Source organism: Odontesthes bonariensis, chromosome 4 (genome assembly GCF_027942865.1).
Source record: "Odontesthes bonariensis isolate fOdoBon6 chromosome 4, fOdoBon6.hap1, whole genome shotgun sequence".
NCBI lineage: Eukaryota > Metazoa > Chordata > Actinopteri > Atheriniformes > Atherinopsidae > Odontesthes > Odontesthes bonariensis.
In genome coordinates this window covers 24,020,154-24,038,275 of record NC_134509.1, presented here as the reverse complement: position 1 = coordinate 24,038,275, position 18,122 = coordinate 24,020,154, and the positions used below count along the sequence as shown (strand labels likewise).

Here is an 18,122-nt window from a genome sequence, read left to right as displayed (position 1 = left end):
GAATCGACAGACTGATATCAGATTACACCAAAACAGTGTGAGTGGTCCACACTGAAAACAAGATCATCCGTGTGGAGTGAAGACGAAGAAATGCAGAAGAAGCGTGCTCAGGGGAACAACTCAATTTGTGTCTTTTGCAAAAAACTGTGATTCTTGCCGATATGTTTTCACTGAGTCTGCATCAGTCAAATTCTAATAGGTTTTGTTTCAGCAGGTCTAGGAGCAAACTCAGCATACATTCCATTACTTTTGCTGCTGTTGTCGGTCTAAATCATTGTAAATGACAAGGTAGTAAGAGAGAGCAAAGACCAGAAGCTCACAGTGCAGAAGACACATACGACCTATGTGTATCCATGAAATGATAATCTGACTCAGCCAGCGTATTGATATCAAACAAGTTTATTTAAGGTAGTGAAAATGAAAAGTTAGTTAAAATAAACTACTCATAGAGTAAAGAAAACAAGAAGGCCCCTCTTCCAAAACACAAATGAAAAGAAAAGAATTGAAAGCCTTGTTCTTTGTAGCAGTATTTCATACCACAGCAAGTCTTTATGGCATTTCATGCGACCTTCCTCAAATACCTGTTGAAACATAAAACTAAAGTAAATTTCAGAATACTGTAAAATCATGAAAATAAATTAAAATAAGACTAATTAATTATAGATCTTAAATAGTTGCATTAATCTTTCAGGCTTTTTATTTTAAAAAGACTCACCTGCACAGCGACCTTCCTTGACAGTGAACCCACTACCACACTGAAAAAAATACAAATAAAAATAAAAAACAGCTTATTTAAGTCAAATATATGGAGCAAATTGCAGTTTTTTCAGATTTTTTGTTGTAAAACAGTTTCTAAATTAAGTGTGATAACAGTGTAACAGAAGGAGAGGGATACAGATTGTGATGTCAATTGATGTCACTTACAGACATTGATGGGAATAATTCAAATGCTCATAATTCATGCCGTGAGTCCGTGCTGTGTACCTGCGTGTCATTGGCAAGTACAGAAACCTCCCCTTCTTTAGGATAAGCTATTTCCACCACAGAGTTCATTTCACCAGTCACAAGAGCTCGGGTGAAGGTAGTGCCATCTGGCCAGGAGACCTCCAGTACCTTTACCTCGTCCGATCCTGGGAATCATGGGTGAAAAAAGGGAGGTAGAAAATATCACTTTTAAAAGCTAATTCTAAGTTAAATACAAGTTGATTGCATGTGCACAAAGTCAGGCCTGTTTCCCACTGATTCCAATTCTTCTTCTAAGCTAACCGAACTGCATGCTGGCAGTCACTACATTTGGTTTATTCTTCTATTAGCAGAAACTCAAAATAACTTGAACTCTTTTTGTGTGTTTTTTATTATCTTGGAACAAGCTATTTATTTTGGCAATGAGAAGAAATAAGAATTTTTAATCATGGTAATTTGCATGATTGTGAAGTTGACTGTGATATATTGGCATTTATTTACATATTATGGTGTATAAAGACCCAGGTGATGCAAAGTTATGACGTTGACTCGAATTTTCTGACTAACTGCAGAGTTTCTCTAAAATCTATAAGCTATGAGTCAAAGAAACAGTAGTTAGGAGAGGTGGTTTCTGGAAATTCTACAATAAAAACGCTGCTACATTCTAGACACTGGACCTTTAATATGCTGACATGACAACTGTGGCAATGAACACTATTGTTTAGTTGATATAACTCCCCTCAGTATATTTAACACGTAAAGAAACGCACCTAAACCAAAGTGGGCAACAGGTTCCATCTCACACAGGTACCCGGAGCCTCCATCAATGATGCGAGTGAGAGCACCGCTCTGACCGGTGAAGGCCGTTACCTTGGCACCACGAGCGAAGGCTCCAAACCGGGTACGAGGAATGACTCGCAGCCAGCTGTTGGACAAGCCCTGCCAACAAGGATGATAAGTTAGGTTGTGAGTAATGAGAGCCAAGTTATTATGAACAAACACACACATGCATAAGTACACACACACACACACACACACACACACACACCTGTGTGACCTTGAAGACAGAGATTGGCTGCTGGGCGCTCTCGCCATGTGCCAGCAGCAGGTCCAGCTTTCCGTCTCCATCGAAATCTGTCACGGTGCCGCCTGTCCAAAACACACACAGTGCTTTACTCCAACAACTGAAACAACACGCAAATAAAGGTTTTATGTTACAGCTACCTGATCAAGAAGCTGACAGCCTACCTGTTCCTCTCCCCTCGGGCTCAGCAGCATCTCCCACATTAAGTTCCTGGATCAGAGGGTCTGCGTTAGTCCTCCTTGAAACCCTGCAAACAAAACAAGCTTTTCAAAAATTCTGATGTCAAAATCTATTCACAGCCATTTACAGCCATTTGTCAGGGTGTGTATTCAAATAACAATTGAAAGATTACCTAAACAGCCTGTTAGGGGCGTTTCCTCTGTAGGCAATATTGTTAAAAAACACATCCAACTCCTTGTCATTATCAAAGTCAGCAGCGATGACAGTGCGGATAGGCGAGGGTGCAGCAAATCCCCCAGTAGCAATATTCTGCACAAGACAAAATTCAACCGTCAAGCCATGCTTCATAAAATTTAAAAAAAAAAAAAACCTTTAATCACACCAATTTCTTCGCTTTTCTTACCCGAAATTTAGAGTCGCTGGTCTGCAGGTAAAGTCTGTGTGGGCCGTTCCAGTTGCCATAGACAATGTCTGTCTTTCCATCGCCATTGAAGTCAGCTAGTGCCACTCCTCTGCCATGCTGGTACTGGTCCTCCACACCTTTGTGGTGGGCATGACGAAACCACATAACTCTTTTTAATAAAATTCAGCAATGAAAGACTAATGCCTTCATACTATTAATCCAGTCACATTCTTACTCAAGCCTGTAATGTATAAATGAAAACTTGTGGTGTAGACATTGTGAGGTTGTCATATAACGAGTGGCAACTTTGTCATAGGTCAAGCAAACAGGATGCTTGAGAAAGCAGACACGAGAGTGGTTTCAACCTGCAAGTCAGTCCAATGTACTTAAATGGTCGCATTTTGTAGAAAGTGCATTATCTGGATAATGTTTTTTCTGGCATACACAGCTCATCTCCTATATTTGCCAATAATTCATAGCACCAGCATGATATGGCCAGCAGCAGCCAGAATATGTTGCAAAGGAACCCAAGACAATGTCATTAGAGGGAAAACAGATAAATAGATGGATATTTGATTTTACAACAGCAGTGTTACATTTCACAACTGTAGGGAGAACCAAAAAAGTATTTTTGTTATCTTAAAGTGTTGCTTTAAGATGACTGTTAAAGACACTTAAAACTAGGACCTTAAAATACATCAAATTACTACAAAATATAGAGACACAGTTAGTTCTATTCCAATCACACATGATTTTGTCTTCTCCTGTCTTTTTCCCACCTGCCTGTCGTGCCATGTCCACAAAAGTCCCATCTCCTTTATTCTTAAACAGGAAGTTGGGTCCGTTCTCATTGTCGCAGAACACGTCAGACTTCGCTTGGTTCAGGATTGGTCCGACAACCACACCACGACCACCTGAAAGGCATGACGACCGTAAAGGCTTCAGGTGCTTTTAATTCCTTCACAACATGGCACGTTTCAGTTCTGCGGGACTTCTAACCTGTGAGCTTGTTGACGCCAGCCTCAGCAGCTACATTAGACAGAGCAATGACTCCCTTGGACAAGTCACTAGCGGTCTCGTCCATTTCGAGGAGAACGTGGGGGCCGATGCTGCCTTGGGCGTAGTTGGCCACGTAGATGGCATAACGACCTGTTCCCTGCAGAACAGCAATAGTTTTAATGGAGGGAAAATTCATTTCTAAAATACAGAGGGTGAAATGTGTAGAATCCAACGATGAATAATGTGGGTTTACTGACCTTTCTGTCGATACATGCAACTGAACGTCCTGCCATGTGATTAGCAACACCACGACGTATATTGAGTTCATCACCGAGCAGATCCTCATAACGACCATTACGAAACTTAAATAGCTTGTCTGAGTAGGTTGCCCGCCCTGCACAAAAAGTCATATTTTATGAGGAGAAATCATTCAGTCATCTGAAATTATTTACAGGAAATTGTCATTGTTGTGCCCTGTTACTGAGAATACTATATTTACCAGAGTAGGCATTGTTCGTATTGAGGAAATAGATCTCCTCGCGTCCATCTCCATCCACATCACAGGCAGTAACTCCAATAGCATTTCCTCCTCGGTCCCTCAGTGCATAGTACGGTGAGTTACTGTCATCAATAGCAATGTTTACCAGCTTGTTTTGGGTGCGGTCGTACTTCAGCACCAGGTTGGGTCCGTTGTACCTGAGAGCAAACATCACATATGTTTGTTTGACCCGCATGGTTTTGTGTTGAATAATAGAATTAAAAAATAAAAATGACATGAGTCATGATTTAACGATTTTAGCACTCACCCTGCCACCACCACTTCCAAGTCACCATCACCATCCACGTCTGTCACAGCCATGCCATAGTTGAGTTGGGTGGGATTGTGCACACTGTCAGGTGGAAGCATAGTCTGTGTGACGACCTTGAGCATGGGCTCAGAGTTCTGGGCATCAGACTGATACCAGAGTGTGACCAGGAGGAGCAGCAAACCTGAGCCCCACATGACTGCAACCTGATTAGACACAGAAGAAAACCTGTCAGTGCAACTCAGCTCAATATGCAACCTCTCTTGTGCCAAACTGGTCTGATACTTTGTAAATGAGTAAATCACAATTTACACAGAATTTGTGAAACTGTGAGGCATGTGAGGTTATAAGATGGAGAGGAAATAAAGTTCAAATCAAAGGATAAGCACCAGTTATCATTTTAGGCTTGCATCTATTTTTGTTATCAGTCCATCAATAAATGTCATAACTTTCCAATTGTAAGAAAGCAATCCTCTCAAATTTCTACATTTTGTAATGACACGAAAATCAACATTTCTGCAGCTGCACTATGAGCACACAGCGTCGTTTTTAATGCGAATTTCAAATTGTATTTTCTATATTACTGTTTATCAATAAAGAAATAATGGTGATGCAAGAAATGGTCTATAACTTGATCTCCGTAGTTTGCACAACATCCAGCTTTACCGTATGTGCCCACTGTGCAGAGTCGCACGCAAGTTTTTTACTCCATCACGATGATTATTACCCTCTTACCGTGTCAGTGAATAAAGATGCAACCGATCGGATTTCCCCGCAATAGAGTCAGTCCTCACGGTGATGGTTTATATAATCTGGCAAAGGGATTCCACCTTACACAACTCGTTAGATAAAAATTTATGAAACAGCTTGTGTAATGTGGAGGATTCTAGCCAATCAGCAAGAAACTAGCCGAATAATTAGAATGTAGTCCAATGTGTAAACTGATCATGTATGTGGGTGTATCCCTGAGACCGAGAGGTTCCTCCATGTGATTGCTGTCGAAACAGATACCATCGTCAGAGAATGAATAACTTCTACCGTATGTTATTATGTCACAATGTTCGAGACATTGACTTGGAAAGCCAAAAAACATTTAAAAAAAAAAAAAAGTCAAGACACAAATGTACTTCTCGTTTAGAGTGATTCAGCTTTACTGCCGTGAAAGGATACCATCTCCCACAATGCTGTGCGCCGTCGTTCACTTACGTCAGTTGCGCGACAAAAAGCTGTTGTTAAACAAACTGAACACGGGTAAGCTGAAATAAAAAAATAACTAAGGTTGACGTAGTTTGAATGGAAGTACATGGATGCAAATACATTTAATGGTGAATTTAATCTATTTTGTATTGTGTTATGCATAAACAATTATTACTGGCTAAATGAGAGCAGATTTAGTTAGCGAAACAAGTAAGCTAGCTGTAGCTAACCCATTCTGTTAAATTTTGTGTATGTAATGTACTACCCGACACGTTTTTTTGTTCATAATTCAATTTCAGTTATTAAAGATTCTTGTTTATCTATTTAGTTCCGGTAAGATTAGTTTTTAAATTAAATGAATGTAGAGGAAGTGTTATGAAAATGAATGCTTCTCGTTGTATCAAGTTGTTTTGCCATGGAGGAAGAACAGCCAAAGGAACAGCTAGAAGAACAGCTAGAGGAACAGCTAGAGGAACAGCCAAAGGAAGACTGTGCTACGACCCAGCCAACACCAACACCCCACTCTCAGTCAAAGAGGCCAAATCAGGCGCTGTACGTCCCCAAACAACGACTTCAAACCTCAAAAGACAAACCTCAAGCTCAGGGAGAAGTTAAACCAAGACCCAGACCTCGGTACACGGACAAGGCACGAAAGAACGCTAAAAACAGGAAGGACAAAGCTGGTGGAGCAGAGAAGGCAGCGCCTGTTGGAGGAGATGGAGATGATGCTCAGAACAATGACGTCCAATCTCTTGTGAAGGAGAAGCAGTTACAGGATGCAGAGGTTAATGGGCAGTCCGGCTTAAACAAGTCGGAGGAAGAGGCTTCTTCACAGCTGAAACAAGATGAGGAGGAGCAGGAGGAGGAGAGTTGGGACACCTTGTTCAATGATGATGGAGACTGTTTGGATCCACATCTACTTGAAGAGGTGAGAACTTGGTGTGGATTCTGGTGTTATTCAACCTGCCTTGAGATTCGTAGATACTTAGTTTCCAATATATTCACGTTTAGCTAGAAATGCAGTGTATAGAACTACTGTTCAACGTCATCACAAAGGGGGAGTCCACAACTAGGGAGCATTAGGCAGTGTTCATTATGCTTTGAAGGGAAGTGATGGCCTCTTGAGTAAAGTTGACAAGTAAGGAAACTGTTTCCACTTCAAAAAATCTAGAAACTTACAATTTTACCAAGGGTTAATATCTCTTTGGCAAGAGCAGAAGAAGATGTTGTGTCAAGGCAAACAAAAGAGCAGACTGGAGCACCACAAGTCCCAAAGCAGTGACATGTCACGTCATATCTTAAATTACAACAGTTTAATTTTTTATAATATGTCTTCATTTCTAGTAACTGCACTAATGAATTAATTGTGAATCTTAAGATTTGTTGCATTCTGATTTTCCTTTGTAAAAACACTGGGCTCGTCTAACCCTTTGTTGTCAAAAGCATTGTCAAGATCGGGTGACTTCTTATCATATTTAATAAGAATTTTTTAGTATAATCAGTGTTTCGACCTCATATACCAGTTCCAACCGCTATCCCAGAAAAATTTAGCAGCCACTCGTGCCTAACACAGCATGACAGTAGGTGCAAATTCAGAAATGAGTAACACTAACTTCAGCACCAAGGTGAGGATGTTCTCCGATGAGGAGAGCAAAACAAACACACAAACCGCATTAAAACCAGGTAAGAATTTAGATATTCTACAAGTCTATATTAAAACTCTGAACTGTGGTATAGCATTTTATGATTGAGAAATTGAACTATTCAGAAAACAAGAATTTAATGATGATGAAATTGTGTGTTTGTTAAAGAAGTTTATTACAGTGTCGGGGCAGCCAACTGCAGCTCCTCTCCATGGATCCAGTGCACATCCAGTAATGTTTGCTAGAAACAGGTCGAAACAACTCAAGACAAAGGCAATACAAAATTGTTATTCAAGTTTAAAATTTCTCATTCTCTTCCTTCTGTTGTCAATCCTACTGCTGTACCTCTCCAGCTGGCTTTAAAGGAGGGTAGGAAGAAGAGGTCGATCCAGGGACCTAGGTTCAATTACTACAATATGGACAGAGACGACGACGATGATGAGGACATTGACCTCACAGAGGATGAACTTTCTCATATTGTAGAGATCTACGACTTTCCTCCGGAGTTCAAGATTGATGACCTTCTCAAGTTATTTCAGAGCTACCAGTATGTATAGGTCAATCTAATGTCTACCAAGTGTATCAGAAACACCTATAGCTGTTGAAATCAAGTCATGATTGTTTGTGAATAATTTAGTAGCGCTAAGGCAGGATTCACATAAACTCATTTCAGCTTCAGCTGTTTTGCTTCTCATTCAGTTTGAATGACAAAGGAAAGTCTGATTCTGTCACTGAGAAAAGTTAAACTTTTTGAAGTAGCTGTGCAGGCCCCAGCCAGACAGTTTCAATGATCAGGTGCACCTGCCAGCAAGCACTAACGCATCATCTAAGTGAGAATCCAGGCCAACTCCCGCATTCTTTTCATTCCCGCAGTATACTCTTGTTTTTGTCCTCGTACAATAAAATCTCAAAACCATCATCTGATTCACAGCAACACAGCCAAACTCATAAAATCCAAAAAAAGAGTCAATTTGCTCCCAGTCCCATAAGAGAGTAATTTTTCCAAATTTTAATGATCAATTTTAAGGCTGTAGAAGGTTCGCCACGGGATGGAGTGGTGAGATCTCTGATGGCGCCTTTTTGTACCTGAAAGGTGTCAGTTGTTAAATAATCTGTTCTGACTTGATGTGACTGCGGACTTTTTTCAGACAAAGAGGCTTTGACATTAAGTGGATTGATGACACACATGCCCTTGGCCTCTTCTCAAGCCCCATAGCAGGTTAGTGAAACTTTGCAAAGGATTTGATATAATTACATGATGTAATAGTAAGTTTGCCAGAAATTGTATTTAATTGCTGAATGATTTTGCCACAACACTAAAGAGTTGTTTAGTATAGAGAATCACTAGATATTAACTGATCCCTAATTATAAACTCAACACTGATAATATTGAGTAATTATTTGCTCCTAAGCTTTTATGTTATGTTTAAAACTATCATCTGTAAACTGAGTAAACAAATTTGAACATGTTCTTAATTTTGTCTTACAAATGTGTGCTTTACAGTTGTGATCAGATACTGAACAACCTGTTCTTTTCCATTTTTAGCTCGTGAAGCTCTAAGATCCAAACATCCACTCATGAAGCTCAGACCACTCTCCAAGTCATCCCCTGCCACAAAGGCCCAAGCCCGTAGCTGCTCAGGTACCGGTGTACCCATCTTTCTTTTAAGAATTTATTTAATAACTTCTTTTCTGTTGTACAGTGGAAAAAAGGAGGATGCTTTCAAAAGTCTTTTCACAAATGCTTTTTTTTTTTTTATCAGTTCCCTTCAGTCACAGTAAAGTCAACACATCTTTTCAGTTTTTCTGTAGATTCTGTGCACTTCACCCATCTCTGCTCAATGCTGCCTTTTTTCTTTTACTCTTATAGGATGAATATCATTATCCAGTGTGCTGTTATCTTTCACATGTAAATACTGATATGAAGTGGGTCCCCCGTTTATTCTTTCTTCCTCGTATCCACAGACTACCTCCTGCCTGCTAAAGAGAGACCTCAGACGAGTGCAGCACTGGCTCGGCAGCTCGTGATTGGTGCCCTTGGTGTTAGAAGCAACCAGACGAAGGAGCAACGTGAGGCAGAGAGGAAGAAACTCCAGGAGGCAAAAGGTACGCTATACGCATTATGCTCCGCTTATGATAATGGCGTGTCGTCAGCAGAAAAAAATGTTCCTCCTTCTCAGGGTTTTCTCTTTCTTCTTCGATTCCTAGTTGTGCTCCACTTGTGTAGTGATAATGACAATGATAACAAGGTTTTATTTTAGGTGTGGGCTGCTGCTGAATCATAAATGAGAAACACGCAAGGTGCCCAGTCAACCTGAAATCAGCCCTGAAATAAAAAATGAATGAAATGCATAGTGGCCCATATCTGACAGTCCTAGTGTTCATGTCCCAAGAGTTCCACCACAAGTGGGAGCTGTTTGCATTTCTTTACAGAAGGAAATGGAAAGTTGCAAACTGATGCCAAGAGAAGTCCATCCATTGCTGAGCACATCATAGCAGGTCTATAATCAGTACAGCAGCCATTTCCCTTCACAGAGAGAACATAAGTATATAGGCACAGAAAACCACAACTGCTGTCCACTGAACAGTCAGTCCAGGAAGTCAGAGAGCTTTGACAGACTAAAAACAGCTCCTTTGTTCTTAGCATAGACACGCTGCTGTGCTCTTATGTAAGATCCCTGCACACTCAGTAAATGCAAGCGTAGAAGTGCATCATGTGCTAAACCTTGTGTTCTTGGAAGAGATGCCACACGCAAAGATTTATTTTGCCGCTGGCTCTTCTGTTTGCTGCATTTTCAAGCAGCCACATAAACTTAAAAAGGAGACATTACTCAAGTTTACACATTTTCCTAAGATGTTCATGAAATGTCTGTAAAGTGATCTAAATTCTAAAAGGTTACTGTAGCACAGTAACAGTTTTAGGGGGCTGGAGTAAGCTGGACTACTCTTCACTTTTGTCTTCCATGGGGTGTGCCACTTTTGAGATTGATATACAGTTTTATGAAGCCATGAAAATGTATTTCTTAAACTAATTCCCCATAATAACCCTTGAATCATGCTTTTACCATATGAGAGAGTATACACTACAGCTCACACTACCACACTCCAAACTGATAGACAAACACTTGACTGGCAGTTTCCTTCTCAAATGCTTACATTTCCCTCATCTGTAGTCCTTTAGGCACAGTGTTGTTGTGATTCATGTGTTAAACTGCCCGAGTTTAGAGAAACATGACACCACAGATTGATTCAGATTGTCACAGTTATACAGGTACAACACGCAGTGAAATGTATGTGGTGTGGAAGGCTGAAGAAACAGTCGGCTGTTCAGATTTCCTAAGTCACATAACAGCTTGATAAACCCTGAGCTTCGCTGTCAGTTCATCCCCTCTATGTTAAGCTTAATTTTTGAGTGTTCCACTAAAAACTGTTGCGTGAATGCCTACGACAAAGCCAAAAACACACCGGCGGCGCACTGCTGTGGGTAAGTCGTACGATATGTTAATTATTTATGTTTTTAAGTGCCACAGCAGATATGATCACACAAATAGTGAGCTGTGGTGACTTTTATTTTACATTCCAGATCGTAGTGACAGAGAGTAGGTAGGCTACCTTAAGCCAATTATTTTCTCACACAGAGCCTAAACTTACTGGGATATTCCTACATTTTAACTAACAAAAGTGGAGGTACCGGTTGACGTCAGCGGGTGGCATAGTTGTACCATTGAGTGGGACTTAATACGAACTTAAACTATAAAACACTTTTACAATAGGCCTACTAAAATTATTTGTATTAAATCATAAAACGTCTACCACATAAATGTTTTCAGCCAGATTCAGACATTAGTTTACGCTTCTGTTTGGATGCACACTACCTAAACTTGGATTCTTACCTCAGGAGGAATATGTGTCTGATGGAATTTAATGGAGGTAGGTCGTATAGTTCTGGTTATTTCTCGACTTCAATAGTTCCTTATAAATAAATAATAATAAAAAAAACAAAGTTTGACACATGACAGTGCTGCTTAAAAGCAGAAAGGTCTTAGTAAAAAAAACTCCTAAAGCACCATAGAAGAGCTGCAACTGGATGGGATCAGGATGTGCTTGCATGGAGTGGCTATAGTGTTTTTTCAGGAGTGGTGATGCTTGAAAATAGGACGGAGGTAAAAAGGGATGCAGAGTGGCGCGTGCGGCATGCCACCGCCAATTTTGGAGATTATAATTGAAAATGATAGGAGTAGCTGTTGGGTTGCTTCTGTGTCCTTTCCCTCACTCATGTGTTGAACTATCTTTGTGTGATTTATCTTTTAGAACAAAAACGTCTGGCAGCCAAGCAGAAGGAAGACGCTTGGGAAGGGAAGTGAATGGAAGCACTTTTTTTTTTCTTTTCTTTGAAGACTACTTGATGCAGCAGAAGCTCAAGATTTCTGTTTCTTCCCCGAATTCTCCGTTTTGACCACTCCCTCCTTCTACCACAGTGAAATAAATGGATCCCCTCCACTTTTTTTTTTTTTTTTTTTAAACCTTCATGCTACAGTCTGTCTCATCACTCATTGCCCAGAAGCCTGCGGTGTTAGATTAGGTCACAGCATCCCAGTACCCCCCCCCCCCCCCCCCACACACACACACACACACACACACCGGTACTCGGTGCGGTCCACGCAGAGACAGACTCATGCCAGAGCTTATACCACAGCTTTCTTTCATAAGGATGCTCTGTATCGAAGGACCGAAGCTTAGGATTTTCAAATGTATTTACTGAAAGAATTGTTTTCTGTAGTCATTCAGAGGGCCACATGTATGGCTTTAAATGGATTAATTTGAATGTTTCTAAAGATGAGCCATGATGACGCAAACCCTCCCCGTATTCTGTATGAAGGCATCGTTGAGACTTAAATCTGTTTGACTGGTTGAATCATGTTTTCACTTTAAAATAACACTGCAAAGTTTTTAATTTTTAATGCATTATGTCAGGTGGTGTGCAGTGTTTAAACTCATGTTTATGAATAATTTTTTAATCGGAGCCTCTGCTGTTGTGCTTGTCCAGTGGACAGACTTCGGTCTGGTAAAACCTAAAAGCTTATGATGCATTATCATGGAGGTTTTTGATGTATTCTGAGGCAAAACGTTGAAAACAAAGTTGTGTAAGCTTTGATAGAGACACTCATCACTGTTGTCCCAACCAGTTGACAGAAACGGTCATCTAAAATGAAATCTCAAAAATTAAAGTCCACGTCAAGCACCACGTCGGTTTATAGATCTTTTTAAAAGATTATGCTGGCAGAAAAAAAGATTATTGGATATTCAAGAGGCTGCATAACTCATCCCCTCTGTTTTGTGGAATTGTCTGTTAACATTTTTCAGTTCTTCACAGTTTAGTTTGTTGTACTGATGTATTATTATTAGTAATAAATGATTTAAATAAAGGCACAATTACAAGTTTATGGTGATATGTTTTCACTTTTTGCTGAAATGAATTGCTGACACAACTTTGTCAAAGTGTAGATTAAAGAAAATGCTTTATGTCAGTGTAATCTGATTGAACTTCCTCAGATTCTGGCTCAGCTTTCCTGTTTGAGCTTACTCAGACGCACACTAACATCTCAGTGTCAGGAGGCTTTTCTGGCAGCTGCAAGCAGTCGCCCCTCTGTGGCTTCACCCTGCTGACCACAGACCATGTGGCACTGTGACTCATTCACTTCCTGAGCCAATAATCACACCACACTCAGCCAGCCAGCTTATAATAGGAGCTGCAAATGTGTTATTTGTTCTTAACCTTCATATCAAACTCAAATTTGGTTTCAAATTTTTGCCTTGTTTGGACCCGACTACTGGAGAAAATGGAAACAAAAATACATCAAATAGTTCTGAACCTAAATGCTTAAAACATAATGGTACCTAGGGTCAATTATTTAACCAGAATGACTGAGTTGAATTCAGTCAAACATCAAATTAGCTTGTGTGAGAAAGCTGCTTTCGTCGCAGTTCGTTGGCCCGGAGCGACATAGCCGCTCTGTAGTTGTGCCACGTAGCTCTTTGAGAGCTAATTGAAGTGCTGCAACCGCAGAGGAGGCATCACTGCATCTTCTTTTAAAATCTGTGGTTTTAAATGAGTGCTGAGGAATTCATGTTCATCATGAGATTCCCTGTTTCCAAAGATATTTTTGTGCAGCGGGATCAGTTAATTCAGCGTTCTGAATGATTCATCTAAGTTGTTATCTGTCAGAAAGAGAGCGCACAGTGCTGAGTAAAGCAGAGGAAAATGCTTTTATTTCTTTTGAGGGTTCCCATGACAAAACAACACAAGATTTCAGTTTTTGAGAAAAGTCTTGCTTACCTTCAATGAGACTGTTTCCCTCTTTGTTGTCGTCTTTAATGATGATGCAGCATTTGTTTGGGTATAATTTGCCCAAAAAAACTTAACAATGACATCAAAGTGTAAAATAAAACCGAAGAAGTGGAATGATTTAATGATAGTTTTGATCTTAATTTCAGAATCTTATCTTTGTAAAGTTATCTTTGGTCATTTGATTTTTCTTCTAATTGCAAGACAAAAGACATGGGGTTTGATCATGTGATCTGACGGCTATAAACCTGTCTTATTCATTTAAAAGGTACTTGCATTTTTAGATCAGCACAAACCTTTTCTTATGTTCTATAACTGATGAGTAAACAGCAGACTGTGTGTTGATGCGTCATCATTAAGCAAGTGAAACTTTATTGGAGCGGCTAGGCCTCTGTTACACATGTGGCCTCTTCTTTCATAACTACCTCACAAACTTCCAGTGTGGGATTGCTGCAAATGTAGACAAATTTTCACAGACGACCTCCCCGTGTGTCGTTGTCCCTGCAGCTGAGCTGCATACGGAGCCTGTAGCTGTGCTTTACCGTCATCGTGTGAGATCTGAGCCCTGCCCATAATCTCATGCTTTTCTGTGGCTTCACAAGGAGCTGATGTACCGCAGAGCAGCCTACTGGGAGCCCCATACACAATCATTAGATTAACAACACAAACATAAACCACTACTGAGCAAGTGGTGGTTCAAAGTGTCAACTCTATTGCATAGACACGCTGCACAGAAACACTTGATGTTATGGAGCAAATGAAGTTTAGGGCACGGTCCAAATGAAGGAATAATCTAATGTCCCAACACAATAAAGGACCGCAATAAAGATGGTGGGGAATGGTGTGTATCCTAGCAGCAAAAACTGTCAGAAAACATACCTTACGTCAACCTCCTCCCTTTGACTTTGCCTACTTTTATTTATCCATTCATCCATTCATTCATTAATTTAAACAGCAAATAAAAGCTGTTAAGAATTTAAATCTGTTTTCCAAGAGTGTGCTTTCTTTTCCAGGAGAAGCAGCATCTGAGGTCACAGCAAGAAAGAGAAACAAACATATGCATGGGAAATATATAACAACACAAGTTAAAACAACAAAAACTAAGAAAATGTAATCACGGTCATCACAGGCTTAATGGGTGCAGAATGGTCAATCACAGCATTTACAACCAGACATATCAGCTTTTAACTGTCATGGTCCGTGGATGTTCGGTCCTTTGGGTTCTTAGTCTTGTTCTTTGGTTTAATCATTTTCAGAGTCTTTGTTTACTCTCTGTTCTTTGTTCTTGGTTGGAATTTTGTTTGTGCTTATCCATTGTACTCTGTTTTAGTTCCAGTCCTCAGTGTTTAGATTCTTGTTTCTTTTCATTACCCCTACTTGACCTCAGTTCCCCTGTTTGGTCCTCAGCTCTTCAATCATCTTGTTTGTTGTCAGTCAGTCACAGCTGCAGCCACTCGTTAGTTCCCCACAGTATATATGCTCCTTTGTTTTAATTTTGTTCCGCCCTGATCTGGGGCCCGTTGCACAAAAGTAGGATTTAGACATCCAGGATGAATTACTTAGTCAGGTTCAAGGAATCCAAAACATGGGCGCCCAGGCTTAGTTGGTTGCACAAAGGCCAAGCCAGGATGAGCAGACACGGATTCATTAAGCCAGTGAAACCGATCCCGGATAAGTGCTGCACACGGCTTGCTTAAATAGACCCCACGATCGATCATAGATTCACTGATTCACCATGGCAACAAGGGCGGCGTATTTCTCCCCAGCGGAGCAAGAATTATTAATGGAAACCTATGAAGAGGTGAAGGAGAAAATAAAACAAAAAGGAAATACTGCCACAGTTAAAAAACTAAGAGAGCAAGCGTGGCAAACCATTGCTGAACCGCCTGAATGCGTAAGTAGTGCACAAATCACACTCACCACTCCGCTGAAACTATCACAATTAGGCGCCTATCACAAGGTGAGCCACAGAACCTCTATTGACAACCACTTTTAACATAATGGCTGTGTTAAGAATGTCACTACTTATGAGGTTGTGATGGTAACATTTTGTATTCACAGGTGAATTCCTGGGTGTATTGCTGGGTGACAGAGGGTATGCCTGCCAGCCTTTTCTGCTCACTCCATTTGCAGACCCTCTGGAGGCACAACTGGCATACAACCATGCCCATGCCAGAACAAGGGCCCGGATAGAAATGACATTTGGCCTACTGAAGGCACGCTTTCAGTGTCTGAACCACCTGAGGATCAGCCCAGACAGGGCATGTGATATCATTGTGGCCTGTGCTGTCCTCCAGAATGTGGCCTGCCTGAGAAAGGAGAGGGCCCCCAGAGTGCCAGCTCTCATAGACTGGGACAATCCTGCCATCTTCCCGGATGACGACTGTGGTCGGCTGGTCAGAGACCAATATGTGTTAAATTATTTTAATTAATATTGCATGTTTATTTAAGTTGGGCCTGCAATGGCAGAGGAATTTTTGTTAGGTTTTTGTGCTGTTTAGGCAAGGCAATTTTATTTGTATAGCCCATTTTTACAAACAGTTTGTCTCAAACTGCATGCTTTGATTCTGTGCTTTTTGTCTTGTAGAGCACTGTGTGACTTCAGTTTTGAAAGGAGCTGATGGTTTACTTGCTTTGATTCGTCCTTGTTCAACAAAGGAACATCATGGTACTCTCTAATGTGTATTTATATTTATATGGTGATGTACTTTATGTGTAGTCTGTGGGAAACTATATTATCTAGTGGTTCATCTAAAATCATCAGTTATCTAAAATGATTGTAATTAATGATCACAAATGTTTCAATAATGATAGTGGGTATAGTTAAATATTTTAACAATATGTTCTAGGCAGTGGAATAAATATTGGTTTCCATTTGTGGCGACCGCTGACTGAGATAAGGAATGAGATTAAATAGATCCTGGAACTTAGCCTGGTCTGGAGCAGGCTAGCTTCACAGAATAAATCTCCATGGTAACTTACGTCTGAACATATCCCACTTCCCTCTATCCCACTTTTGTGCAACCGGATCACGGATAAGTTGATCCAGGATAGCCAACATATCCCGGCTTAATCCCTCATCCTACTTTTGTGCAATGGGCCCCTGATTATCTCCCTGCCTGGTTGTTCTATTATTCAGTCCCAGTTTAGTTCATGGTTTCCCAGCTCAGCCGTGCTTTTGGTTATTGTTAAATAAAGACTGAAGCGCCGTCATCCGTTGGCCTCCGGAGTGCTGATCCCTGAATCTGTATCGTCCATAACTTTCCTCCTCTTACACCATTACACTAATATTTTTAGACTTGTTTGAATTTGTTCGGTGAAAACAGCTCCTTAAGCTTTTGATGATTTTGCAATTTATTCCCAGGAACAGGAGAAGCATACTGAAAAGCTTTATTTTTTTTCATGATTCAATATTGGCATTGGAAATAGATAACAGGAGTAGGTCAAAGGAACAAAGTTTTATGAACAAGAATATACCAATGTTTGAGTCCATGGGAGGACAAAGCAGAACATCCAACCAGAGCATACCATATGGAGTGGTGTGTAAGGGTTTAAAAGTTTGTTATGAGCCTTGGTGCTCCACGATACATGTAAATGACCTCGCCATAATCGTCTACAGACAGAAAAGTGGCAGCAACAAGCCTCTCTTAGACTTGATTCTAAAGAAAGATCCTAGTTTTGACATCAGATTTTATTTTACCATTTGATGATTTTTAGGTTCTAAAGTAAGAGAACCATCAAATACGAATCCAGAGATTTGTATTTGTAAACTGACTGAATCTCATGGCCCTGACAGACAGTGACAGACTCACCACCAGCTGAATAATCAGTGGGCATTATAAAAGAAGTAAGAATAGTTTATATCTTTAAGGAAAGAGTTGAGGTATGTGATCATTTCCTTCTGTTTGTTGGCTTGCTTCTCAGTGAGACTACACAAAGACCAGGCTAAATTTAATTGAACTTGGTAGACAAAAACAAACAAACAAAAAACCTCCATTAGGTTTAGGCCAAGATCCAAATAATTTCTTTTGAAAATGAAATGGCACTGGCATTGATGGAGGAAACAGTCTTTCCGTCTTGGTACCGTGATTATTTATCTCTCAAGAGCAAAAACGGAAAAGCAAAAGTAAGCTCACCATTATGGAGCAAGTTACCAATAGACAAATGATAGGTCTAATAAAAGGAGGCGGCCCTCACAAGCACGACATGTTCAAGGAATTATTTGTCACCTCAAGAAAGTTTCTAAAATTTACCAACAAGTAATTGCATTAATGACCAGAAAAGAACAGATGAGTATTGTGATAACTGACAGCAGAGGCTTAAGCCTTTTACTGTGACTGAAACTTTAAGTCCACAAACTCAATATTTGACTTCAATATGTCAGTCTCCTTAGCTCAGGTTCATGAGGAAAAAATATGAAGCTCAGTCACTTCAATCTTTCTAGATCTTCCTTTTAAATCTGCTGGAGAAACTCAAGGAGTTCCGATGTAATCAGCCTGCC

The 18,122-nt window shown here is 40.3% G+C and overlaps 2 protein-coding genes across 3 annotated transcripts; one reads left to right on the top strand and one right to left on the bottom strand.

Moving 5' to 3' along the window:
• Positions 1–381: 381 nt before the first annotated feature.
• Positions 382–5,366, bottom strand: crtac1a (cartilage acidic protein 1a). The gene is made up of 14 exons (XM_075463571.1): positions 5,171–5,366; positions 4,436–4,641; positions 4,129–4,325; positions 3,887–4,023; positions 3,630–3,786; positions 3,410–3,544; positions 2,631–2,767; positions 2,400–2,536; positions 2,212–2,294; positions 2,012–2,112; positions 1,734–1,902; positions 985–1,130; positions 716–755; positions 382–581 (listed from the first exon to the last, which is right to left on the bottom strand). Exons 2-14 carry the CDS (start codon positions 4,630–4,632, stop codon positions 574–576), a joined length of 1,644 nt encoding a protein of 547 aa, XP_075319686.1. The 5' UTR covers positions 4,633–4,641; positions 5,171–5,366; the 3' UTR covers positions 382–573.
• Positions 5,367–5,571: 205 nt separating this feature from the next.
• Positions 5,572–12,719, top strand: r3hcc1l (R3H domain and coiled-coil containing 1-like). Of its 2 annotated transcripts, none has more exons than XM_075463578.1 (7): positions 5,572–5,686; positions 6,038–6,560; positions 7,629–7,822; positions 8,424–8,494; positions 8,822–8,917; positions 9,241–9,381; positions 11,587–12,719. In XM_075463578.1, exons 2-7 carry the CDS (start codon positions 6,048–6,050, stop codon positions 11,637–11,639), a joined length of 1,068 nt encoding a protein of 355 aa, XP_075319693.1. In that variant the 5' UTR covers positions 5,572–5,686; positions 6,038–6,047; the 3' UTR covers positions 11,640–12,719. The 2 variants fall into 2 exon arrangements, with proteins under 2 accessions (XP_075319693.1, XP_075319694.1); XM_075463579.1 differs by having other exon boundaries at positions 5,681–5,760.
• The last annotated feature ends 5,403 nt before the right edge of the window (positions 12,720–18,122 follow it).